Here is a 22,918-nt window from a genome sequence, read left to right as displayed (position 1 = left end):
ATTGAACACGCAAAATATAAAATTAGATAACAGAGTATTTGTAACAGACGCATGCGCATAATAAAATCCCAAGCTTTCATAAGTATTGAATCACCGTGAAAAGTGTATAATGGTGCCCCCGTTCTCTCCTAATACAATTGATAATTACATGACTGGAACAAAAAGAAGACGTTATTTGTCTTAGCACTACCCCGCTTTTAAAACACTATATTGAATTCAAATATATTTTCAAGTCTCATTTCAATAAGATAAGGTTTACAATAAGAAACAATCAGTAAAGTTAATTATGCAAATTGCTCGTTTGACAGCGATAAAGACAATGTAATTTACTTTTTTCAGTACTTCTCCAGGCAATATTAGCATAGTTTATGTTGCAGTGAATAAATGAATTAATAAAGTTATCTTAACTTTTTTTTATTGAGATAAGTTCGAGCTTTGTATAAAACTCTAATATTTTTAAAGACTTTGCTGCAGTTTAAGTTCTTTATTTACAGTGGCAAAAAGTTCACTAAAATCAATCTTAAAGATAAATAATCTTCTAAACCACCTCAATACTTGTGTATTTACTCTATTGTACTTCAGTTTTTTGAGTAAGATGTGTTGGTCAGCTGTGTCGAAGACTTTTGAAGTATATTAAAAATATATTTTGGTTGATCGAAAGTTTTAGAAATTTCATTTGCAAATTGGATAATTGCATGCTCTGTTGAGTTATCCTTTTTAGAACCAAACTGATTAACATTTTTATGATTTTTGAGAATATGGAAAGTGCTGAGATGAGGCAAAAATAAATTGTTTTAGTTATTTTTAATTAGGATTGGTCACCCTCTCGATAAACAGGTGAAACTTTAGCAATTTTTAATTTAAAATTTCTTGTTTAACTGAGGCACCGAAAACTTTGAAAAGAACATTTTTTTAATTGCTCGAAGCAACCTATAATCAAGTTTCCATTTATTTCATCTGGTCCACATTATTATTTTTTTTATAGATTTGAATTTTCAATTGATAAAGCAGTTGATATGCTCATCAGAGCATATGCATTTTTCCAAGACCCGTGTATTCCAAGGGTAATTTGAAGTCACCTGAATAAGATTCTGGTTATTTTTTTGATAGTTTAGAATTTATTTTAGTAAAAAATTTATTAAATTCATGTGATATAGCATTTAGTTCAAATATACTAGTGTGTCATCAATTTTATCCATTTGTGGCAGAAAACCAAAGCATGATTTTTGTTTTCCCGCAATTTCCTTTATTATTTTCCAAATTCGTCCAATGTTTTTTTTTTGAATTTGTTAAGCAATTTTGAGTAATAATTTTTTTTAAGTTTTCACAAATTTTCTCAAATAAATGGGAAAGTTAGCGTGGTATGTGAAATAAAAAGTATTGAAAAAAGTTTCATATATGACATTTACATTAGGGGAAGTTGGGGTACAGTGGGGAAGTTGGGGTACAGTTGGGGACACAGGGAATAAGAGGCATTTTCTCAAAGATTAGAATTTTTTTTATCTTGATAATATAATCATTTTATGTGCTCAGCAACCTTTATTCATAAGGTAATTTTTGTTTTTTATCTAACTAAAGTAAATTTTCTTACCTTCCTTATGTCAATTATGGAGATCATGGTTGAAATAATTTTAAAAGTTGAAGTTTTTCATTTGGATTATTGATTTTTATGCTTTAATAGTTTAGCTTTTCCTTTAACAACACTCGTGACCCAAGAAAAGACTTAAACTCAATCTATTATGGTGGGGCACAGCGAATAGTGAATAGGTTAATATGGCCCATTAGTGATCTTAAAGGTTAAACTCATACATTTTTAACAAACAAACTACACGAAAATGAATTTATTAGTTTCAAGTTATAAATAATAATAATTGAATAAGTTTTTAATTTTTTAATATTTTTATAAATTATGTTATCAGTAAAAAAAAAATTTTATTCTAAATTTTTAAAATGTCTATTAGGGGCGGTCCATTAATTACGCCAACAATTTTTAGCAATTTTTACCTGCCCCCCTTCACCTTGTCAACAACTTATAAACATTTTTTAAATATATACAGCCATTTAAAATTACAAAGGCTTGCTATGAACAAAAGTGAATAGGAGTAAAAGTGATTACTACATGCAACACTATTGGTTTAAACTTCTTTCAGTGCATGATAGAAGGTAAAAAAAATTAAATTCACTCAACTTATCGAAAAACTGCAAGTTGATATTATGTTAATAATAAAAAAAATCGTTCCAGTTATGGAATTTGAAAGAACAAAGAGAAACATTAAAACTTTGATGGAGGAGAGTATTCCTCGATGTTTTCCGAAATTCTTACTATGATAAAGAAATCGGAACTATTGAATTTTTTGATAAGATCTTCAAGATCTTCTTTATAAAAACAAGTTTAAATTTTTAAGTTGTTATATTACTATTTGCATATTGCATATTAATAATTGCAAACTTAAAATATATATATATAATATATTTATTGTTTTTGCGTGGATAACGTTAGCATTTAGGTAATTTGGGATAACGGTAGTAACCAACGTGCCCATCAACTTCTAGATAATGTTAAATATTTCTCATAATATTTTTACATTAATTTATGTACAGTGGAGAGTCACAAAACGTGAATGTGCCAATCCTCCTTACTTTAACTTTAGACCTAATTCAATTCCACATTGAAAGCAAACTAATTCAAATAGAGTCTAGCATAACAAAAGAATGCATTTGATAATTTGTGTAAACAAGGGCTTAGCAATCTTTCAAGACGAAAAACCCAAAGTTTATAATTTGTAAAAATTTTCCAGTTTTTAAAGAGCTATTAACATCTTGTTTTCAATATTATAATAGTATTTGTGCATGAAGCTGCAGGGTCGCATTGTGACATTGAAGTTTTAGCATCAAATTTAACAGGGTTGGCAACCTGCTTGCGAGCAGCAGGTTACCGGTTCTGCTATAAACTTTTAAATAATATAATGTAGATTATGTACTTACACAAATCTTTATTTGTTTTTACATCAGGACAACAAACAGAAACTTTAAAAAAATAATAGTGTTACGAGTAAACATCGTGTGCTCATTTAGTTCTGTATGTGTCAGGTATTTTTAAAGCGCTTCACGGTTTAAAAAAAGTAGAATATAGAAAATGCCATCAAAGTACTAAAGGTTGGGTGAGTATGCAACACAAGGCTACAAACGATGCTTAATTTCCTTTTTTTTAAGTTTAGTTTAGTTAATTTTAGTGATAAATAATTTAAAATATTTACAACAATCCGTAATAAATTTATAGACTTTTGAAAAATCATAAATGTTCGCTATGTTTAAATTACCGACAAAGATGTGCTGTATCAGGCACCTCTATACTAACAGTCTTATGATACTTGTGCACATCTGCGAAAAAAGTACCATACTTTAAGAATGTTCATCTAGTCAATTTTTGAAAATCTTGACGAAAGTCATGTCAATTACTATTTGCGGCAGGGTACTCCACTGCAACACAACACGGTTCGTGAAAAATTTCTCTCTTGGCACGCAATTGAGTACTCTTTGCTGTGCAAGTCTTTGATTATGACCAAGCATAATATCCTTTGACGACAAAGGACGATTGAATAATACATGAAAGTTTATTTCATCAAATCCACGCATGAACTTGAACATCAGAATTAAATCACCTTTTATTCTTCTTTCTTCCAGTGTCGGAAGACTTAATCTAACTCTTCGGTGCTCGGCGGTGCGATGCCTAATCTCAAGAATGGTTTTTGTAGCACAGTTTTAAACTTTTTCTAGTGCTTCTATGTCTGCCCGTTGATATGGTCTGTTATATCAGTTTTTAAAATACCTTTTTTCATATCATTATTAAAAAAATTAGTTGAAAAAGTGTCATCAATTAAATTCGCAGACTTTATAGTAACTCTGGTAGGACGATTGATGAGAAAATTCCAATTTTTTGTAAAACATCTGAGTTTGCTCTCAAAGTAGGTCTTAGTTTGAAAATCACTTCTTCAATATATTTAATCACTTTTGGAAGCACATTTTAATGTTTGTAAAAAGCTAGTAATTGTTGGGGGAAAGAGAGTTGCTGATCTAGAAAGTCCGTTGGATCGGAAAATAATTTAACGCATAATTCATTTAATTTAACCTTTTTCATTGATTTGAGGAAACAGTAGTTACGTTTTTTTCTAAATTTCTAATGACTCAATAATGTTCTGTAATATTAGCAATTTATAATTTTACCTTTAAAAATCAAGACAGAATATAAACAAAATATAACTCTTGTCCTAAAATAGGAATGCCATAACTCTATGAGCTTATTTTTGAGATTTTGGTTGTCTTGGTTAATTTTTTATCGATTACTTGATTGTTAACGCGTTGTTGTTTTTGATTTGGAGTAAGCCACTATCAATCCACTTCAAAACAACTTAAACATGCTCATATTTTTTTGTATAGTTATAAACACGTTCTATTCTAAAACTTGTATGGTCTCCTGTAAACTTTAGGAATGTGGAGATGTTTTAAAACTTATCATGTTAGTTCATTACTTGATGGGAAATCGGCTAGGGACTAGTTAGCGATATTCGAAACGATTAAGACAGCAATTTGGCTACGAAAATCGCTAAAAGAAAAGCTAGTGATTAAATAGTAAATATTTGCATTCTATTTTTATATATTACTTGTTCATATTTATACTATTTTGATTACATATTGTTATATACTTACTGTGGTGACAAACGGATTCGTAAACCAACTAGCGTTATAAAATATTAACGTCAGATTTCTATTTATATCGCCCAAACTTTTATTATTTTTTGTCTTTTTTTAAATTTTTTTTATTTTGGTAGTTTAATCTAAACAACCATGTTGATAGCTACAAACGCTACCGTATGTAGCTATCAAATAAATATACACTTGTCGTTATGTTATGCTACTACAGCTTCAGAAATGTTTTAATAATAGTGAGGCTAACTAAAGTACTATGGCGTGCATACACACCACAGCTTTTTAGCAAGCGATATTGACTACCTATAGATATATAGTTATGCTTTAGCAAGCTACAAAGCTAGAACGAGTAGCTTTAGAATCGTTGTTATGTAGTAGTTTGCGACAAAGCTATGAAACGTAGCTATTGATACATTGTAACAATATTGCTATCTAAAATGCTACGATATGTAGTTACCAACTAGCTTTAGATTTATCGTTATGTTGTAGTTTATCTACGACCTGTAGCTATCAACATACTGTAAGAAAAAACTGCTCGAAAATTGTTATACTGCTAGCTATTAACTAACAAGTCGCTAGCTCATTTCCTATCGAACATATTAACTACCCAGAAAACAATTTTATGAGCTGTGTTGCCATACATGTGTTAGATTAGAACAATGTGTTCTTGAGTATATGTATATCTTGTATATGTCTACTTCTTGCTCATGTTGTATTCTTATGTTTATTAACAGTATACTAGATCTTTAACAATTTTTTTTTTAATTATCATTAGAAAATGTGAGATTATTAGAATATGCAATAAATTTATGTATAAAAAATAATTAACTTAAGAGTTCAGTTGATTTGTTCCACGCACTTTAAGAGCTTAACTATGTTGCCCCGCACAGTTTAAGAGTAAAATTGCTTCACCCATTTCAAGAACGCAACAAATTTGTTCGTTTTTTATGAATTTTAAATCCAAAATTTTAATTAAATTCTTTTTATACCGAGACAATTCAATTTATAATAAAATTCTAATCATGTTACTTTAAATGCAATAAATATATAAAAAAAAAAATCAAAGATTTAGTTAATTAAGAAATTCATCTTTAAGTGAACAGAACAACTTCTGCTAAGTAATAATAAATGTAAAAAAATAAAATAAACGAAAATTTCTACCAATCAAAATCTTCTACAACCGATATAAATATTTATAAAGGTAACAATAGTATTAGAGAGACTTTTCCTGAATAGATTTCTCCCGAATTAATTAATTATGGAAAAATATGCATAAATTTTCATAAATAATTGGAGATGATATTGATGTTTTGAAGAAACTTAAATAATTTATTTATGTGCTTAGCGTCAGAAGCTTAAAATGCGTGCTAAAGAGCAATCCATTTGATGAAAATTGAAGGATTTACATTGCTCATCATTAAGTGCATTATAGAAGAGCAAACAAAAGGAGGAAAAGTTTTTGGTCAAAGCACGTTGTTGAGATTTTTATTAGATGCAGAAATTTTTAAAAACTTTTGAATTAAGTTGGCATTGTTTACTTCAAACTTAGTTGAAAATTTTGACATTTTACAGAAGTTTTAATAACTTATTTCGTAACTTTTTTCAAACTTGTTGGAATCATCTTCTTAAAATCCCTTCTAAGATTTAAATTAAAGACTTTTATAATTCTTATACTTTGAAAATAACTGATTTTATCATGGATATTGAAAATAAAACTTTTTATTTTGCCAACGGTGGTTTGTGGTTATAGATCATAAAGCTTTTAAAAATTTCTTCAAATCAAATATTAAAGGTTACCAATGCTGCTTCAAAAGAAAGAGTGAGTAAATAAGTTTAATTTTCAAAACAAAACAAAATATTTTGTTTTGACTTTTTGTTCGCTTAACTCCACATCATTTTAGTCTTTAAAACAAATTTACATTATTGATTTTTTTTAATATAATTTTATCATGAAATCATTATAAATCGAGTAAATAAAAAGGAATCGTAAACAAGAATAAATAATGCAAATTTTCTGAAAGAAAAATTTTCATTTGGCGAATCGCCATTTTACTTCAATCAAATAGAATATGAATTATTAAGAAAAGTTTTTCACCTGCGTCTTGTTTCTCTGCTAATAGCTTTTTTCCATGTCAAAGCTGAAACTAAAACAAGTTTTAAATAAGGAACAAAATAACTCATCTAAATGATGGTAAAATGTATAACATATATATATATATATATATATATATATATATATATATATATATATATATATATATATATATATATATATATATATATATATATATATAGACAGTCCTTATACGTGTGTGCATATATATATATATATATATATATATATATATATATATATATATATATATATATATATATATATATATAGATTCACACACACACGCACACACACACACACACACACACTTTTATTAACAAAAATAATTTTAATAATATAAAATTAGTTTTGTTCGTATATTTATGAAAGCATAATAAAAATTTAGTGACGTCAAATTGTTTTATAAAATGTCGTAATACTTTTTTGTCATTCCAGCCAAAACAATGACGGTGTGATGCCAACGCAATCTACCTTTGATCGGGATGATGAGCCGTTACAGTACTCTATAACAACATTGTACGCGGATCCTCTTCCGTACCCGTCAGGCACAAACATCTATGGACAAGCAGCTAGTTTAAACTCTTGTGCTGAACCGCTTCTAACTAATAATAATGTTTACTCCACCAATATGCAACCACCACCTTACACACCTTTAGACGAAAATAAAATATACCCATCAGCACCTTCATATGAATATGCTATTAGCTATCCCAACACGCATCAAGAATTTCAAGAACAACGTCAGAAGGAAAAAGATGACCTTGATTTATTTAAATATACTGCACCTTGCAAGAAAACTGCCTCAATGGTTATAGTAATTATCGGGATAATAATTGTTATTATTTTCATTATTTTATTGGTACTTGGAAAACTTTAATCCGTCGACAGGTTTATGTAATGAAAAAAATGTAAAACTATTTGCCAGATTAAAGAAGCTAGTTTTCAGGTTATTTATTTTACGTTGAAACGATTATTACGATTAAAAGTTAAATTTAAGCTATACGCAGGAGCGATTCTAGGAATAAAATGAGGGAAGGCGAATTCTTAAAAAGTACCGGCTGGTTTAAAAAAAAAATGAGGGAAGGCGAATTCTTAAAAAGTACCAACTGGTTAAAAAAAAAAAAGTCCTTTAAACTAAAAATCACCCGACTAAAATGACTAATCGACTATACTCCTCAAAAAACCGGGTATCAAATTTTTTTAAAACGATGTTAGTTTTCTAACAAAGGTCAGCTTGTATATTGACTTAACTTGAATGTTAGTTTTGCTTCAGTTATTTTGCGCTTTTTTTCCTTTGCGTTTTGCAGAAAAATATCAACAGTTGGTTCGCCTTTCTTAAATATTTAATTTTTAATTTGCTTAAATAAATAAAAAGAGAAAAACTTTATCAAAACAAACATGAAAATAATGTCTTTTAGTAAACTTGCATTGTTTAGTATTTATCTCTTTATTTTCCCTTTATTTTCAAAAAAATTTCACGAAGTTTAGTAAGCTCTTTAGGTTCAAGTATTTACTAAATGTTTTTTCAATAATTTTCGAATCTTGATGCATTATATTTTGAAAATTACTTAACCTGGTAACCATAGATAGAGAACCTGGTAACCATAGATATAGAAATAAATAAAAAGTTTACCTAAGTTTCACAACAAATTTTTTTTTTTTCAAATTGTTTCATATTTGTAAAAAAAAATTGGATAAGCAAATTTTTGATAAGAGTCACTAATTTATTTCACAATTTTTCCATTTAAATAAAAGTATTCCATTTAAAATCAAAATGAAATTTTAAAATAAAAAAAGTTTTTATGATTTATTATTTCAATAAAAGTCTTAATGAAATAAATTTAGAAATGAATATCACCAGTTTAAATACTTAGATATTTTTAAAATTCTTAGTAGTAAATGAGAAGATCGTCAGTAACATTAAAACAACAGCAAGAGAGGTTACAAAAGAAAGATGTTTAAAATGGTGGTACAAAAAGACTACGTCTTTAAATAATGAATATAATAAGGTTTTAATTGAAGTTGTTAGAATTTTATACCATAACTCGGTAACAATTATTCCTGGATAATGCATGTATAGAAAGCATAGAGCCGTTGAAAAAAACAGCGGATTTAAAATGTTGAGCTTCAAAGTAAGAGAGTATGATATTGAGTAAAAAAGAAAGTTACATTTTCTTATGTGGACATTTTTATTTTGCCCCTTAATTGACTGGAACGATTTCGTCGGTTAACTGGAAAACATGAAAAAACGCAGTTGTTTTTTAAAAATAAAAAAACTGAATATAATTTAGATAACAGTTTTAATAACAGTTAGAAATTCGAAATTTTTTAACTTAATACACTACCCGCCACCACTATCCACCGCTTCAACCACTATCCACCGCTTCAACCACTATCCACCGCTTTAACCACTATCCACCGCTTCAACAAGAATTAAATTAACATCATTTTCATACTTATTTTTGACAACTTTATTCAAATAAAATTGGAAATCAATCTTAAGCAAAAAAATATTGGCATCATGAAAGGAAGTATATTAATATGATATGATATATGTATCATAAAGGGAAGTATATTCATATGATACGATATGATATCATAAAGAGTAGTATATTAATATGATATGTTATGATAAATGCATCATAAATGGAAATATATCATTATGATTAAAACTTAAACTAAATTAACTCAGAAAAGCTTTTTGATAATCTCAACGCAGGCAATATAAAAATTGGTTACAACATTATGATATGGATTGCGTGATGTTGGTGTATGATACAGCGTTTATGGTATTAGTGTATGATATAGCATGTATTCTATACATTCCGCAAGCAAATATTAATAAAATTAAAAAACATCTAGGCTTGATAAAAAAAACTATCTGTATTCAGATAAAACTAAAAATATTATGAATCAAGTTCAGGAGTTCTAAATATTAGGGATGCGCCGAACGTTCGGCAAAACCGAACGTTCGGTTCGGTCGAACCTTGGCAAAAGTTTGGCCGAACATGCAAAAAATGCAAATTTTGCAAAATATTTTATTTTTTCTTAGATTAGACTTCAAATTTAACTCATTTGTACTGTATCAGGTAGCTATGGTAAAATAAGTTAAATTTTAATATAAAATTTAATGATTTATTTTATTATATTATTTTTAATGTATTTAATTTACACATCGCGTACATAAGCACAAGATCCATAGATAAAATTAAATAAAGAGTAAATAAAAAAGTATATATACAGTCATCTACAACAACCCATCACTCGGACAGTATTAATATTCTATTAACCGAACCAAAAGATAAATTTCTTTTCACTGTCATTTTTTGATAGTTCCAAAGAAAGCTGAAGGTTTCTGAAGAAATCTGTTTTACGGCGCTAAAAAGAACTGTAAACAGTCCTACAAAAACATTATCCAATACTAAATAAAAAATTTGCTTTTGGAATTGGGATTTCAAAGGAGATTTGCCTACCTCACTCATTTTACTCACATTTTTATTGTAGAATTGTTTTCTGCTATCGTTCCTAAACAATTTTATTTCTATATCAAGGCTAGACGCAACAAGCTTAGCTTCATTCAACATTGCTTTCCAACTGTCACGAATAACTACTAATTGTGAAAGTAAGCTTTCTATATTTGAAACCTCCATCCCCAACCAGGAAAAAGAAGTTTTATAGAATTTTTATAAACTTTTGGAACATATGGTCTATAGAAATTCTATAGAATTCTATAGAATTTCTGTAGAACCTCTCTTAATTTCTATAAAAATTCCAATAGAACTTTTTTTTCTACTTTTTATTTTATAGAAAAAAAGTTTTATAGCAATTTCTATAGAAATTATTAGACATTCTATAGAAATTTTATAGCGTTTCTATAGAATTTCTATAGAGCATATGTTCCAAAAGTTTATAGAAATTCTATAAAACTTTTTTTCCTGGGTTTCTAAAGTCGCGTTACTGGCTTGAATGACTTTGTTGCAAATGTAAATAGGAATTAATATTCTGTGCCACACAACTGACATTATGATACAGATAAAGGTACTGATATAACAAATTGCTACACGAATCTCATTTCTAGCTTTTGGAGTAAGATTTAGCTGGAGCAAGTCTAAAAAAGCCAGCTTTACTCCTGGAAGGTGAGCTACAAATGGTTTGACAATCTCTATTCAATCGGACCCCCTGGTATCATATATGCCGTAAAGGGAACAAAATATGCTTAGATAATTTTCCCACAGGACTACACGTGAATAAGGTATATATTGTTTACATAGTTCCGAAGTAGGTTTTGGCTTTTGGAATACATTCAGTAGCATCATTACCACATAAGTTAAATGTGTGGTATGCCCAAGGAGAAAACATAGTAGCAGGACACAGTTATTTTATTATAGCTTGTGCCCCATTGTATTTGTCTGACATATTTAGCGTATTCTCATAACTTAAACGTAAGATCCGTGGTTCAAACCCCACTTCTGGACAAGTTTTGCGACAACGGTTGGGAAGGAGGCGTGAACTTCCTATTAAATGCTCTTCCGCGGTGCTCTGTGATAAGACCGTGAGGATTTCTTGGGGCACCTAACGTTTTTGTAATCATTTCAGCAATTTTAGAACCATTTTTATCATTACAATCTATAAATTTCAATAATCGTTCCACAATTTCATATCGCGATTCATGGCGAACTTGGTAATGTAAATTAAATGTTGTTTGCTCAACATGTGATGAACCTGTTGTATAATCTACAGTTATTGCGAAGTACTTTGCAGAACGTCGTTGCAGAATGTCTTGAAAACATGTTGCTTAACAAGATCAGAACATTCTGCTATAAAATCATTTTGGTAATCATTTAAGAGGTAATGTACTTGCAGTCTTTCACCATTTTTTTATGACTCAGCCACTTTAAGAACGTGTTCCTTTAGAATAGGGTCCCAGTTAGAAAGCAACTTTATCAGACCTAAAAAGTCTCCACTGTTTTAGTCACCAATGCGTTGCGAAGATCCCTGAAAAGCCAGACTACGTTTTACTAAGAAAAGAATAACATTAATAATTCTTCTCAAAATTTAGTACTATTTTCTGATTCCACTTTAATTGTTGATTCAATAAAAATATCATACCGCCTTGCATTGAAAGACTTCACTCTAATTCACGCCATGCTAGATAGCATTCCCTATGCTCATTACTCTTTTTATAATCTGGAATATTGTTGCATAATTTCTGCCAATCGGAACTCGCTGGCCAGCCTTCAGTTAATACAAATTTGGAAGTAATACTTAGCTTGGAACAGACATTGTTCCAAAATAACAGGCAAGGAAAACAATTTAAAGAAGTCTTATGCTTGGTCCATACAAGCCAGTCTCGGGTACGCTGTTCTGCATTAATGTTTCTAAACTTTAATATACCTTTCGGAAAATTTGATTATTATCATCTTTAGGCAAATTTAAAGGTACTTAGGTCGTTAGAACTCCCCTATTAAAAAAAAAAAAGAAGAGTTTTTTTAAATTTTATTTTATCAAATGTTCAAAATAATGTCCATCATTATCTAAACAAAGTTGCATCCTTTCAAGCCATTTGTCAAACGTTTTTTTACTCTTCTTTTGGGTATACTTTGAAGTAGCTTCGTTATGCGAGTTTTTCGACGTCAGTATCGTCATCAAGATTTTTTTTTATCAAGTCGAATAGCCAATAATCGGCTTGGTTTAGACAATTTGTGACAGTTTCAGTCACATGGGGTCGAGCGTTATCATGGAGAAATTTGAAATTTTGAGTGCCTGTTTTAGGTCTTTGCTTATTTATTTCGCATACAAGAGGTTTCAAACAATTTTTTATATAATATTCGACGACATTTTTTTCGTCTTACTATATAGTAAGACGAAAAAAATGTCGTCGGTTTTTAATTGGGTCGGTTTTTAATTTGGTCGGTTGGTAATTGGGTCGGTGAAGGTGAAAGTCCGAGAACTATATAGTTCTCGGACTTTCACCTTCACCGACCCAACTAGCATTAGCCGACTTGTGTCCAACTTGTCTCAAATAAAACCACAACTCATCCCCTGTAATAATATCACATAGTCTCCATGGGCCGTTTCTGAAAAGGGCTAAATTTTCCTTACATGCCTCAACTCTATTCTTGCGATTTTGATCGATTAACTCGTGGGGTATCCATGATACCCCACGAGTTAATCGATAACGTGATGTTAGTTTTTTAAGTGCGTTGTGAATGATTTCGTTGATTGTAAAACGATTAATCGATGTTAGGGCTTCAATTATATCATGTGTTGCATGCGGATTTTCTTCAATAATGGCTCGCACACGTTCAATATTCTCAGCTGTATACGTGGTTCGAGAGTGCCCTGAGTGAGGATCATCTTCGAGACTCTCTCTACCATCTTTAAATAAAGTAGCCCACTTGGCAACTGTACTATATTTTGGAGCTTGGTTACCATGAACTAAAACCAACTCATCGGATATGGTTGTGCTGAAACTCCAAGTAGGAGCGCGGGTTTTAATATATGCTCGATATTCAAATTTTTCAATTTTTAATTTTTTTTTTTAACGTATATAATAAAATTTAAATAACTTTTTAATAAACATTCAAAATACTTCAACAAGTACTTAAAATGTTCATAATTAAACACAGGTTAAAATGATATATAAATATTTAATTATTTCCTGTCTCATTGTATTTTTACAGATGAAGTTCTACAAACTTTTCTAACGACCTAAGTAAGTCAATATGACCTCTGGTAAAAAATTTATTTCTTATTGAGAAGGAAATTCTGTTGTAATGAATTCAATGTCAAGTTTTGTACTTAATTAGTGAAGTGAATCATTACTTAACTTAGAATTTTCTGTAGCACCAGGTATAGGTTCTGAATCAATATCTGTCAATCATATTTGTAAAAGGCTCAAATTTTTTTTTTTTTTGTTTCTACTTCATTTTTAAGATGGCTTCTTTAAATGGAAATCAACAATGTAACAAATAGTTGAGATAAAATTCAAAAAATTTGAAAATGAAATAGTTTAATATTGCGTATTATATCAATAAATCATTGTTAATAACATTATTTATAATCAAAGATGTTAAAGAAATGTATAAACTAAAGAAAACAAATAAAAATTTATATTTATTTCATTTATTTTACAATCCATATTTTATAAAGTTCTATTTTAAAATTAATACAATTTAACATTGCTTTATCGAGCTAGCATCGCATAAGTGAAAACTAACTACCCAGTCGGCAAATTTAGTTGTAAATGCGCATTAGAAACTCGTTTAAATACGTATCGATGTGGTATGTATGTTAGCCATTTTATCGTGTCGAATACGCATTAGAAATACGCATTAGATGCGTATAAAGACAGGTATACAATACGACGCCTACTAAGTATCAAACTCGCATTTGAAACTCTTGTAAACACGTATAAAACACGATAACCAGAGAATATTCAATACGATAAAAAAAAATTATAATGATAATGACTAGCAGTGAGCAACCCGTAATACGGGTTATGAGTTATTAAATCATTAATAACAATAAAAACACATTAATAACTTGATATATTATCTAAAAAATTAAACACAAATTTATATGTAAATATTTTAACTTTGACTCCCTATCAGCAACATCATTGCTTATAGTTAAAGACGAAGATCGCAATTAACATCAGTTGAGTTCTTTTTAAAATCTGTCACAACACAGGTACCAGAAACGGAAAGTCAAGTAAAGCCTGCAAATACCTAAAAAATGAAATAAAAAAAAAAAAAATTAATTACAAAAGTACTATTTGCATTTTATTGTTAGTAGAATTAGGATAATAATAAAAGAAAATATATACTTTGTGTCGACAGAATAATTAAAAAAGATTATAAAAAGGCTAGACAACACAATGTAGTAACACTGGCAAATAACACCACAACTTAATAAAATATTTTATTAACTTAAATACTTGGACTGAAAAGATTTTATTTATTACAATATTTGAACAATCGAGGGACAATTATAGTTAAACAATTTAAACAATTATACCATAAAATAGCAAGCAAATCGTAAAATATTTCTTAGAAATGATCTATTTTTTTCATTTGACTACTATTTTCAAGTTGCCTATAAGCATTTATATTATAACTTCGTTGAGCCTAATACTATCTATTTCAATTTAACTATTATCATTAAACATATTACCAGTAATCTTATATTGCTGCAACTGAATAAATGAATGTAAAAGAATCTTACAAATTGTGATCTTTTCTAATCAAAGACTTTATTTAAACTTAAGATTTATTGAAATCCATATCTTTTTATATGTTTACATACATTAGTCGTTTATCAAAAATATTAAACAACATTTATTTACATCAATTATTTTTAATTAAAAAAGAATCTAGACTACAATGCACAAAATTATTTTTACTTTAATGCATAAAAATAATAAATGCACAATCTTGTATAAAAAAATGAAGCAATGTCAATCAGTATATTTTACTCTAAATTAATTATTTAAATAATTATATATATACATATATATATATATATATATATATATATATATATATATATATATATATATATATATATATATATATATATATATATATATATATATAGGGAAACATGGGGTAAAATGACGAATGGGGCAAGATGACGACCTACAGTTATCTCTTAAGCAAAACTAAATATAACAGTTGATTTTAGCTGAAAGGGAAGTAGATTAATTTTACTAGATTTATCAATGGTTTCTTTTTAAATATTATTTTTGTGACAAAAGCTAAGTATTAAAAAAGTTTTTCCGACATTGAGAAAAAAACTTTTTATGCTCGTTTGACTTGATTTATTACATTGTTACATCACCAGCTAAAGGTATGTTTTAATTTTTGGGACAGACTAAGATACAGGCGTTTTTTGAAACAGTCATCATCTTGCCCCATGTTCCCCTATATATCTATTCACATACCTTTAAAAAGTGGTATTACACTTTACACAATGAAATATGGAAATATATCATTTTTTTCAACTACTTTCAGAAGAAATTTATTTATTTTTTCTAGTCTGTTATATTTTCTTAGAAAGAATATTTATAAAGATACAGAGAAATATAAAATATACTGAAATATAGACAGATTTATGTTTATAAAATTTTGTGTCAACAAATTACAGTCAGTTTTCCATGTTAAATACATAAAATATATATCTAATATAACATATATCATATATCAAATGAATCCAATATAAATTAAAACAAAATAGTAAACTTACTCAAATCAATATCAGTTGTACTGTGTGAAGTAACTAAAAAACACTTCAATTCTTTTCAATTGCTCTAAAAAATAACTTTCAGCTCTTTCCAATTGCACTAAAAGAAAAAAAAAAACTTACTTAGATAAGTTGCCAAGTTCTTAAGAATCTGAAAACAAATAAGTAAAAAAACAAAGAACAAACAAACATTTATTTGTTAAAACTACTATATTTAAACAAATTAAGTTTAAAAGTGTAACGCCAATTCTCTTTAAAGGCTAAAAAAAATTTTCAGCTCAAATTTGCTTGCATACCTTGCTTGTAAAAACCATGTGAATAAGAAACACATTTAGAAAAGCCAAGAAACTACTTAAAGATGACATATGCAACATTGAAGTTTGAACGTTCACTGGACTAATTATAAGCAGATGTTTTTAAAAATTCATAAAAATTTACATATATTCGTTCTTTTATATTGCACAAATCCATCATATGATAAATCTGAAATGAAAAAATGTAATGGATAAGTAAATACAAAGAAAAACATCATATATGAATCACAAATCAATATATCAGATAGAGATAAGATGTCATGATAAGAGAGTATTAGTTGTTAAATATTGTTATTTCATGTTAGCTTTTAGAAAACAATTCATGTTGGTACGTCATGGTTCTAAAAATTCAAATTAAGATATAAACAAAATGTATATATGGCAAAATGATTTTTCTTGAGTGGCTTTTACTGAACGATTAAAAGCAGTGAGTTTCAATAATAAAACCACTTATAATTTTTAACAATAGACACCAACATAAAGGTAAGCCAAATGTAACAACATTAGTAACATAAATAACAACTTTATGCAAAATCTTGCTCAACACGTTTGCCAAGTCACACACTTTGAAAACATGGTCCATAAATATTATAAGAAGTGTTTATATATGTTATATAAATTTAAATAAATATATTGTGTTTTATATTGTTCTCAATTACCCATATAAAACAAAATTATAAAAATATTGCCTTGGCTATACTGTTCATAAATTAGACATTTTTTACTTGTCTAACTTATTTAACGAAGTGCACCAACGAGAAGTTAAGCCATAGGACTTTGCACTCGATCTGTAAACTGTCATGTGGCCTAAAGTTAGCCCTCCATTTCTGGATTCTTTCCTTTTCTTGATAGGCAGTTAGTGTAAAGTATTTGTATTGTTGCCTTAGGTTAGCCCTCCATTTCTGGATTCTTACCTTTTCTTGATAGGCAGTTAATGTAAAGTATTAATATAGTTGCCTTAGGTTAGCCATCCATTTCTGGATTCTTTACTTTTCTTGATAGGCAGTTTATGTAAACTATTAATATTGTTGCCTTAGGTTAGTCCTCCGTTTCTGGATTCTTTCCTTTTCTTATAGGCAGTTTATGTAAAGTATTAATATTGTTGCCTTAGGTTAGTCCTCCATTTCTGGATACTTTCCTTTTCTTGATAGGCAGTTAGGCCAAATTTTTTTTAATAGGGTTTTTTTTTTTAATTTTTAATGTTGGTTTTTCTAATTTTCAATAAGTATAAGATAAACTTAAATATAAAATAAAATACACGAATATAGTCAATAAACAAAAAAGAAATTAATAAACTAATATTAGGTAAAAACCAATTCTAAGTGTCGTTCCCCCTAAAACAGAAAAAATATTTAAAACTCTTTCCACATCAGGAATTATTTATTGATGAATAGACATCAGAGCTAAAGAATTAAATCTTGACTCTGTCATGCGGTTTCGCATATAAGTTTTAAGTCTGCATATAACAGAAATGCTCCTCTCGTATTCACATGTAGTAATTGGAATTGTTCCCATTATTAAAAAACCTTCCCTAATGTTTGGGAAACCCCTCATATCAATAGACTTTAAAGTCTCTGTAATAGTGGATGGGATCACAGATAGATTGTTCCAAAATGTTTCCCACAAATCTAATTCAGCATGAATTGATGTAGGATGAGGCATATCCGATATATAAAAATGTAAAAATTCCATAAAATCTGACTTCCAAAAACATTTTTCTTTTTTTTTTTTGCAACAGTTGCAGGAATACCAGATAAACCTTTGTAAACAATCATCTTACCTTCATCAAATCTATCTTCTAATTCATTAATTAAATGATCTAGAAGAGGAGATGTGATGGAATATTTGAAATAATCTGAAACAATGTCAGAGGGATAATTATCTCTATAAACTTGTCTGCCACAGAACCTTGGTTTAACTTCTGAAACATCAAGAGTCTTAGCTAGGTCAAGAGCAATTAAGTACCATTCATTATGATAGACATCAATATTTTTTTTTAAATCTAAAATTTGAGTTTTCAAACAATTTATTTCATTACACTGTTGTGATATATCAAATGCTTTAGTTTGGAGAACAACAGTTATGGCGTAGAAATAGTCCATTATTTGTTTTGTTAAAAATAAGCTCACAATAAAAGAAAAATTTGTCATAAGATTTAAAAAACATGAAGCTTTTGAAGAAGTATCAATATTATAACTCTTACCTTCATTATATGCCATTTCTTCCATGGAATGAAAAACGGATATGTAGTTATCAAAAAAAACATCCAGACCTTTAAGTTTCTGAACCCATCTAGTTTGACATGTATCAATTAATTTTGCTTGACCAGGAAAAATGAATTTATTGAGACAGCTAGCACGTTTAGGTGATAAGTTAAAAAAATATGATATATCTTTGATTTGATCAAGAGCATTTCTAACACTTTGAACATTGCATGATTTACTAATAACTAAATTAAGTTTATGGCAAGCACAGTGAACAAGTATTCTTGTTCACTGTGCTTGCCATAGCCTTTGAATTGATAAGTTTAATTCTAGATGAAATACCTTTTAATTTACCAGACATTGCCCCAGCACCATTATCCCTTGACCTCTACATTTTTGGATATCAAGACCAAGATCATCAATTGCAGAAATTATGTTTGCGCAAGACTAAGACCAGTTGTACCAGATTTACATTCAATAAACCGTAGAAACTCTTCACAAATAACATTATCACAGTCAATGTATCTTATAACTAGAGATAGCTGTTCAACATTAGAACAATCAGAGGCTCCATCACACAAGATAGAAAAATAACCTGACTTTTTAATTTTCTTAATTAGAACTTCTTCAATTGTTTTTCCACAGCATTCAATAAGTTTGTTTTGTGCGATTTTAGATATATAAGCTGCATTTTTAAGAGCAGAACGAAATGGTGCTCAAGAACTTTATCACCTGCTTCAATACGAAAATTTAAAAGTTCTACAAAGTTACCTATACCAATGTTGTCTTTACATGTTTCTCCAATCTGTGGATGATACTTACTGTCATCACGATGACCTTGAAAAGCAATATCGTTGCGGCCAAGAAAAGTAATTGTCTTTATAATTGGAATTAATTTAATTCGATTACTTATAATAAGTTTTTTTCTTAGATTATCTATGTCAACTTCAATCAGATTTTTTTTTGAATTAGATCTAGATTGCAGCATGTTCAGACAATGCATTGACATTTGATGAAGTCAACAATTATTATTGTGATCCATATAAGCACAAGTTTCATTACCCCATATTTTAAAAGGCTTTTGAATAATGTTGATTATTTTGGTATTGTTTGGAATTCTGTTACCCAACAGTGTACATGGAAGGCAGTATGCTCTATCTTCAATCTGTGAGTAAGCTAACCAGGAATATTCAAGAACCCATTTATGTAAAAATGATCGTTTTTTTTTTTCACCAGAAACAGGAAAAACAAAAGACAAGTTAGGAATAAATATTTTATTAACTAGATCTAATAACATTTAATCATCTTTGCCAGCAGATAGATGTCCACTGCGCTCATAGTAAGTAGAAACATCATAAAAAGGAAGACTTGAAGACTGATCTGATGCACAAGGATTACAATTAAGTAAGATTGGATTAGGAGTAATATCAATACTTACATCTATAATTTTAGTTTCATTATCTATGCAAAACTTTATGTGAGATTGAACTAATGATTTTTTATTTGAAAATAGATTTTTTGGAGGTTGACAAGATAAATTAAGAACCTTAGTGGTAGCAGAAGAATGCGATAGAACACTTGGCAAAACTGAACACGATCCTCTTTTTAAATCACTTTTGATAAATTTCTTTAAGCATAAAACTTCTCTTTTCACAATAGGGACAAAATGATTTGGTGACCACATATCTTTATCCTTGGAAATAGAGCGACAATCAGTGTTACACCATAAAATACTCAGAATTTCTTTATTTTTTTTATGATCACCACGTGGGTATATACTCACATTAAATAACTTTTTATATTTTTCAAGTCCAAATTCATGATAAACAAAACGAATTTGCTTATTTAACACTGTAGATAATGCAATTAAACAAAGAAAAGAAGCAAATCTATTGTTTCTGGCTTTTGTTATAGGCTTCTCTTTTTATAAGTTCAGAAATATTTATATCATTTAATTCTGTAAAAGAATCAGAAGACTCAAATGAAACACATGCCATGAAAACACTAGAGAGTGAAGAAAAACTTATAGATTCCATTTGGTTTAAGATTATTAGGTATCTTGAATAAAAGGTTGCTTTCTCAAACAACTCAACAGAAGTTAATAGTCGAAGAATTTCATGTGTTTTATCTGATGAATTTATTAATAAAGCAGTAGAGTTGTAAAGACAGTTACCATTTTCCATTGACCTGTAAAGTCATATCATAATTAAACTAAATATAACTAAAAAAAACATATTTAACTAAAGGTTATTTGTTAAGAATTATTATATAATAAACAAAATAAAACATAAAAAAACGATTTTAAACTCATACTTTAAAACAATATAGTCTTCATTTTTTTTTTAGCATGGGAATAAAAGCTTCCATTTCAGAATTTCTTAAAGAAAGAAGATCTTTGTTTACAACAGGAAACTTTGAATTTAAATCTTTGAGATTATTACGAAGCTTTACTTTGTAAGTCGTAATATTAGGCAAATGTTTGGCTTTAATGGCATTGGATAGCAACAAATCCATAATTGCAAACAAAAATAAAACTTGTCTTAAAAATTACTTGAAACTAATTTTTGATAAAACTTCAATTAAATACTTATACCTTTATTTTAGAGCTTTAATTATTCGTATAAAGTAATTACGAATAATTAATGCGTTATTTGAATAATTAAGGATTCATTTTTATATATAAACGGAACCGAGAGAACCCTTTTGATCAAACGTTCCTGCAATTTTTTTTTTGTTGTCTACCGGAAATTCGGGTCAAATGACTCCTGAAACAATAGGGATTTTTTTGGCCTTAATTACGGCAACCAAAATAAATACATTTCAATAGCGATTGATTAAAAGGGTTCTTACGGTTCCGTTTACTTTAAAAAAAGAATCCTGATTAATAGCGGCGTTTTGAAACATCACGGAGGAGAGCGAAGTCTTTGAAACATTGTTAAAGCCGTGTATGTTTTTCTATAAAGGCAATATTTATTTTTTTAAAGAACTCATATATGCATATAAGTATACTATAAATTTAAGTTTAGTATTTTTTATATTATGAAACGGAATTTTTTATAACTTCTTAGAATATTATGGGTGAATCCTGGGCAACACAGGATACCCCCTAGATACGCCCCTGATGTTAAATATCTTAAATATAAATTATAGCTTATAAAAATCAATATGAAAAACTTCGCAAAAAAGCCAAACAAATTTACTACTCTGACTTGCTTATGAAACACAAACATAATTCAAGGCAGGTTTGGCAAATAATGAAAGAAATTACTGGCAAATATAAAACAAGCACAAATTCGATGCCGAATGCTATAAAAGTAGAAAATAAATTTTAACTTTTTTACCCAACCTCTAAAAAGAGAATCCAAAATATCTTGCCTAACTCATTAATTGACAATACAATCATAAAAAGAGAAAAACTTACGAAGTTCTTAGGAGTCTTGATAGACGAAAACTTATCTTGGAATCAACAAATTGATAATATTTCCATGAAAGTTGCTAAAAGCATTGGAATTCTATATAAAGCTAGATATATACTAAATAAACACCAACTAACTCAACTATATTATTCATTTATTCATTGCCATATAAACTATGCTAATATTATATGGGGAAACACTCACAAAACCAAACTTAAATCTCTCTATCGGCATCAGAAACACGCAGCTCGCATAAATAATTTTGCAAATCGTTTTTCAAACTCAGCACCACTTCTTATAGAAATGAAAGTTTTAAATATAAACAAACTAAATTTTTTTTTTTTTTTCAAAGTTTTAAGTTTGCCGTTTAAAATAATTACAACTCTCGTATTGGTAAAATATACACATGGCGGGGGCAAGAAGAAGACGAAATAGTCTTATCGCCAAGCTCCCAATAATATTTTTTAATAAATATTTTTAATATTTTATGTTTTAATGTAAAGAAAAATCTTCTAGTGTATTTATAAATCTCTATAATTCGAAACCCAAAAACAAATATGAACTTCGTTGTAGTAAAAATATTCAAGAGCCATTTTGCAAAACAAAAATTGACCAATTTTGTATTTCTTATTGTGGTCCATTTCTCTGGAATAAAGTAGTATTACCTAACTTGGATTTTTCTTTCAAGTGGTCTTTTTCTTCCTTTAAAAAGAAATTCAAAGAAATATTATTTTCAGCACAAAATAAATTCATCTATTTTTAGTATTACAAGTTAATATGATTTAATACATTATTTTTGTTTACTGTATAAAGAATATAATTTATACAACATATATTGAATACTTTATATTATAATATTATTCAATATTAAGAATGTTATATACCTATATTATAAAATATCATGTTAAAACTTGCTTA

The 22,918-nt window shown here is 28.4% G+C and overlaps 1 protein-coding gene and 2 long non-coding RNA genes across 3 annotated transcripts; 1 reads left to right on the top strand and 2 right to left on the bottom strand.

Moving 5' to 3' along the window:
• Nucleotides 1-5,935: 5,935 nt before the first annotated feature.
• Nucleotides 5,936-7,768, top strand: LOC100210078 (uncharacterized). The gene is made up of 2 exons (XR_010641536.1): nucleotides 5,936-6,526; nucleotides 7,259-7,768. It is a non-coding gene; the product is annotated as an uncharacterized LOC100210078 (long non-coding RNA).
• A 5,005-nt stretch (nucleotides 7,769-12,773) lies between these two features.
• Nucleotides 12,774-14,124, bottom strand: LOC136087098 (protein GVQW3-like). The gene is made up of 2 exons (XM_065809604.1): nucleotides 14,097-14,124; nucleotides 12,774-13,261 (listed from the first exon to the last, which is right to left on the bottom strand). The coding sequence occupies exons 1-2, from the start codon at nucleotides 14,122-14,124 to the stop codon at nucleotides 12,774-12,776; spliced, it is 516 nt and encodes a 171-aa protein (XP_065665676.1).
• A 236-nt stretch (nucleotides 14,125-14,360) lies between these two features.
• Nucleotides 14,361-21,257, bottom strand: LOC136086730 (uncharacterized). The gene is made up of 5 exons (XR_010641535.1): nucleotides 20,898-21,257; nucleotides 18,584-20,771; nucleotides 16,363-16,549; nucleotides 16,070-16,166; nucleotides 14,361-14,553 (listed from the first exon to the last, which is right to left on the bottom strand). It is a non-coding gene; the product is annotated as an uncharacterized LOC136086730 (long non-coding RNA).
• Nucleotides 21,258-22,918: the final 1,661 nt, after the last annotated feature.

Source organism: Hydra vulgaris, chromosome 11, assembly GCF_038396675.1.
Source record: "Hydra vulgaris chromosome 11, alternate assembly HydraT2T_AEP".
NCBI lineage: Eukaryota > Metazoa > Cnidaria > Hydrozoa > Anthoathecata > Hydridae > Hydra > Hydra vulgaris.
The sequence above is the reverse complement of the archived record's forward strand: the minus strand, read 5'-3'. Positions and strand labels throughout refer to the sequence as shown.

Bases quoted from the DNA above. Each gene is read 5' to 3' on its own strand.
- LOC136087098 (XM_065809604.1), bottom strand. From the start codon at position 14,124: ATGGCTAACATACATACCACATCGATAC. The intron at 13,262-14,096 runs GTATTTAAACGA...AGTTGGTTTTAG, and splicing joins CATACATACCACATCGATAC to TTCATGGTAACCAAGCTCCA.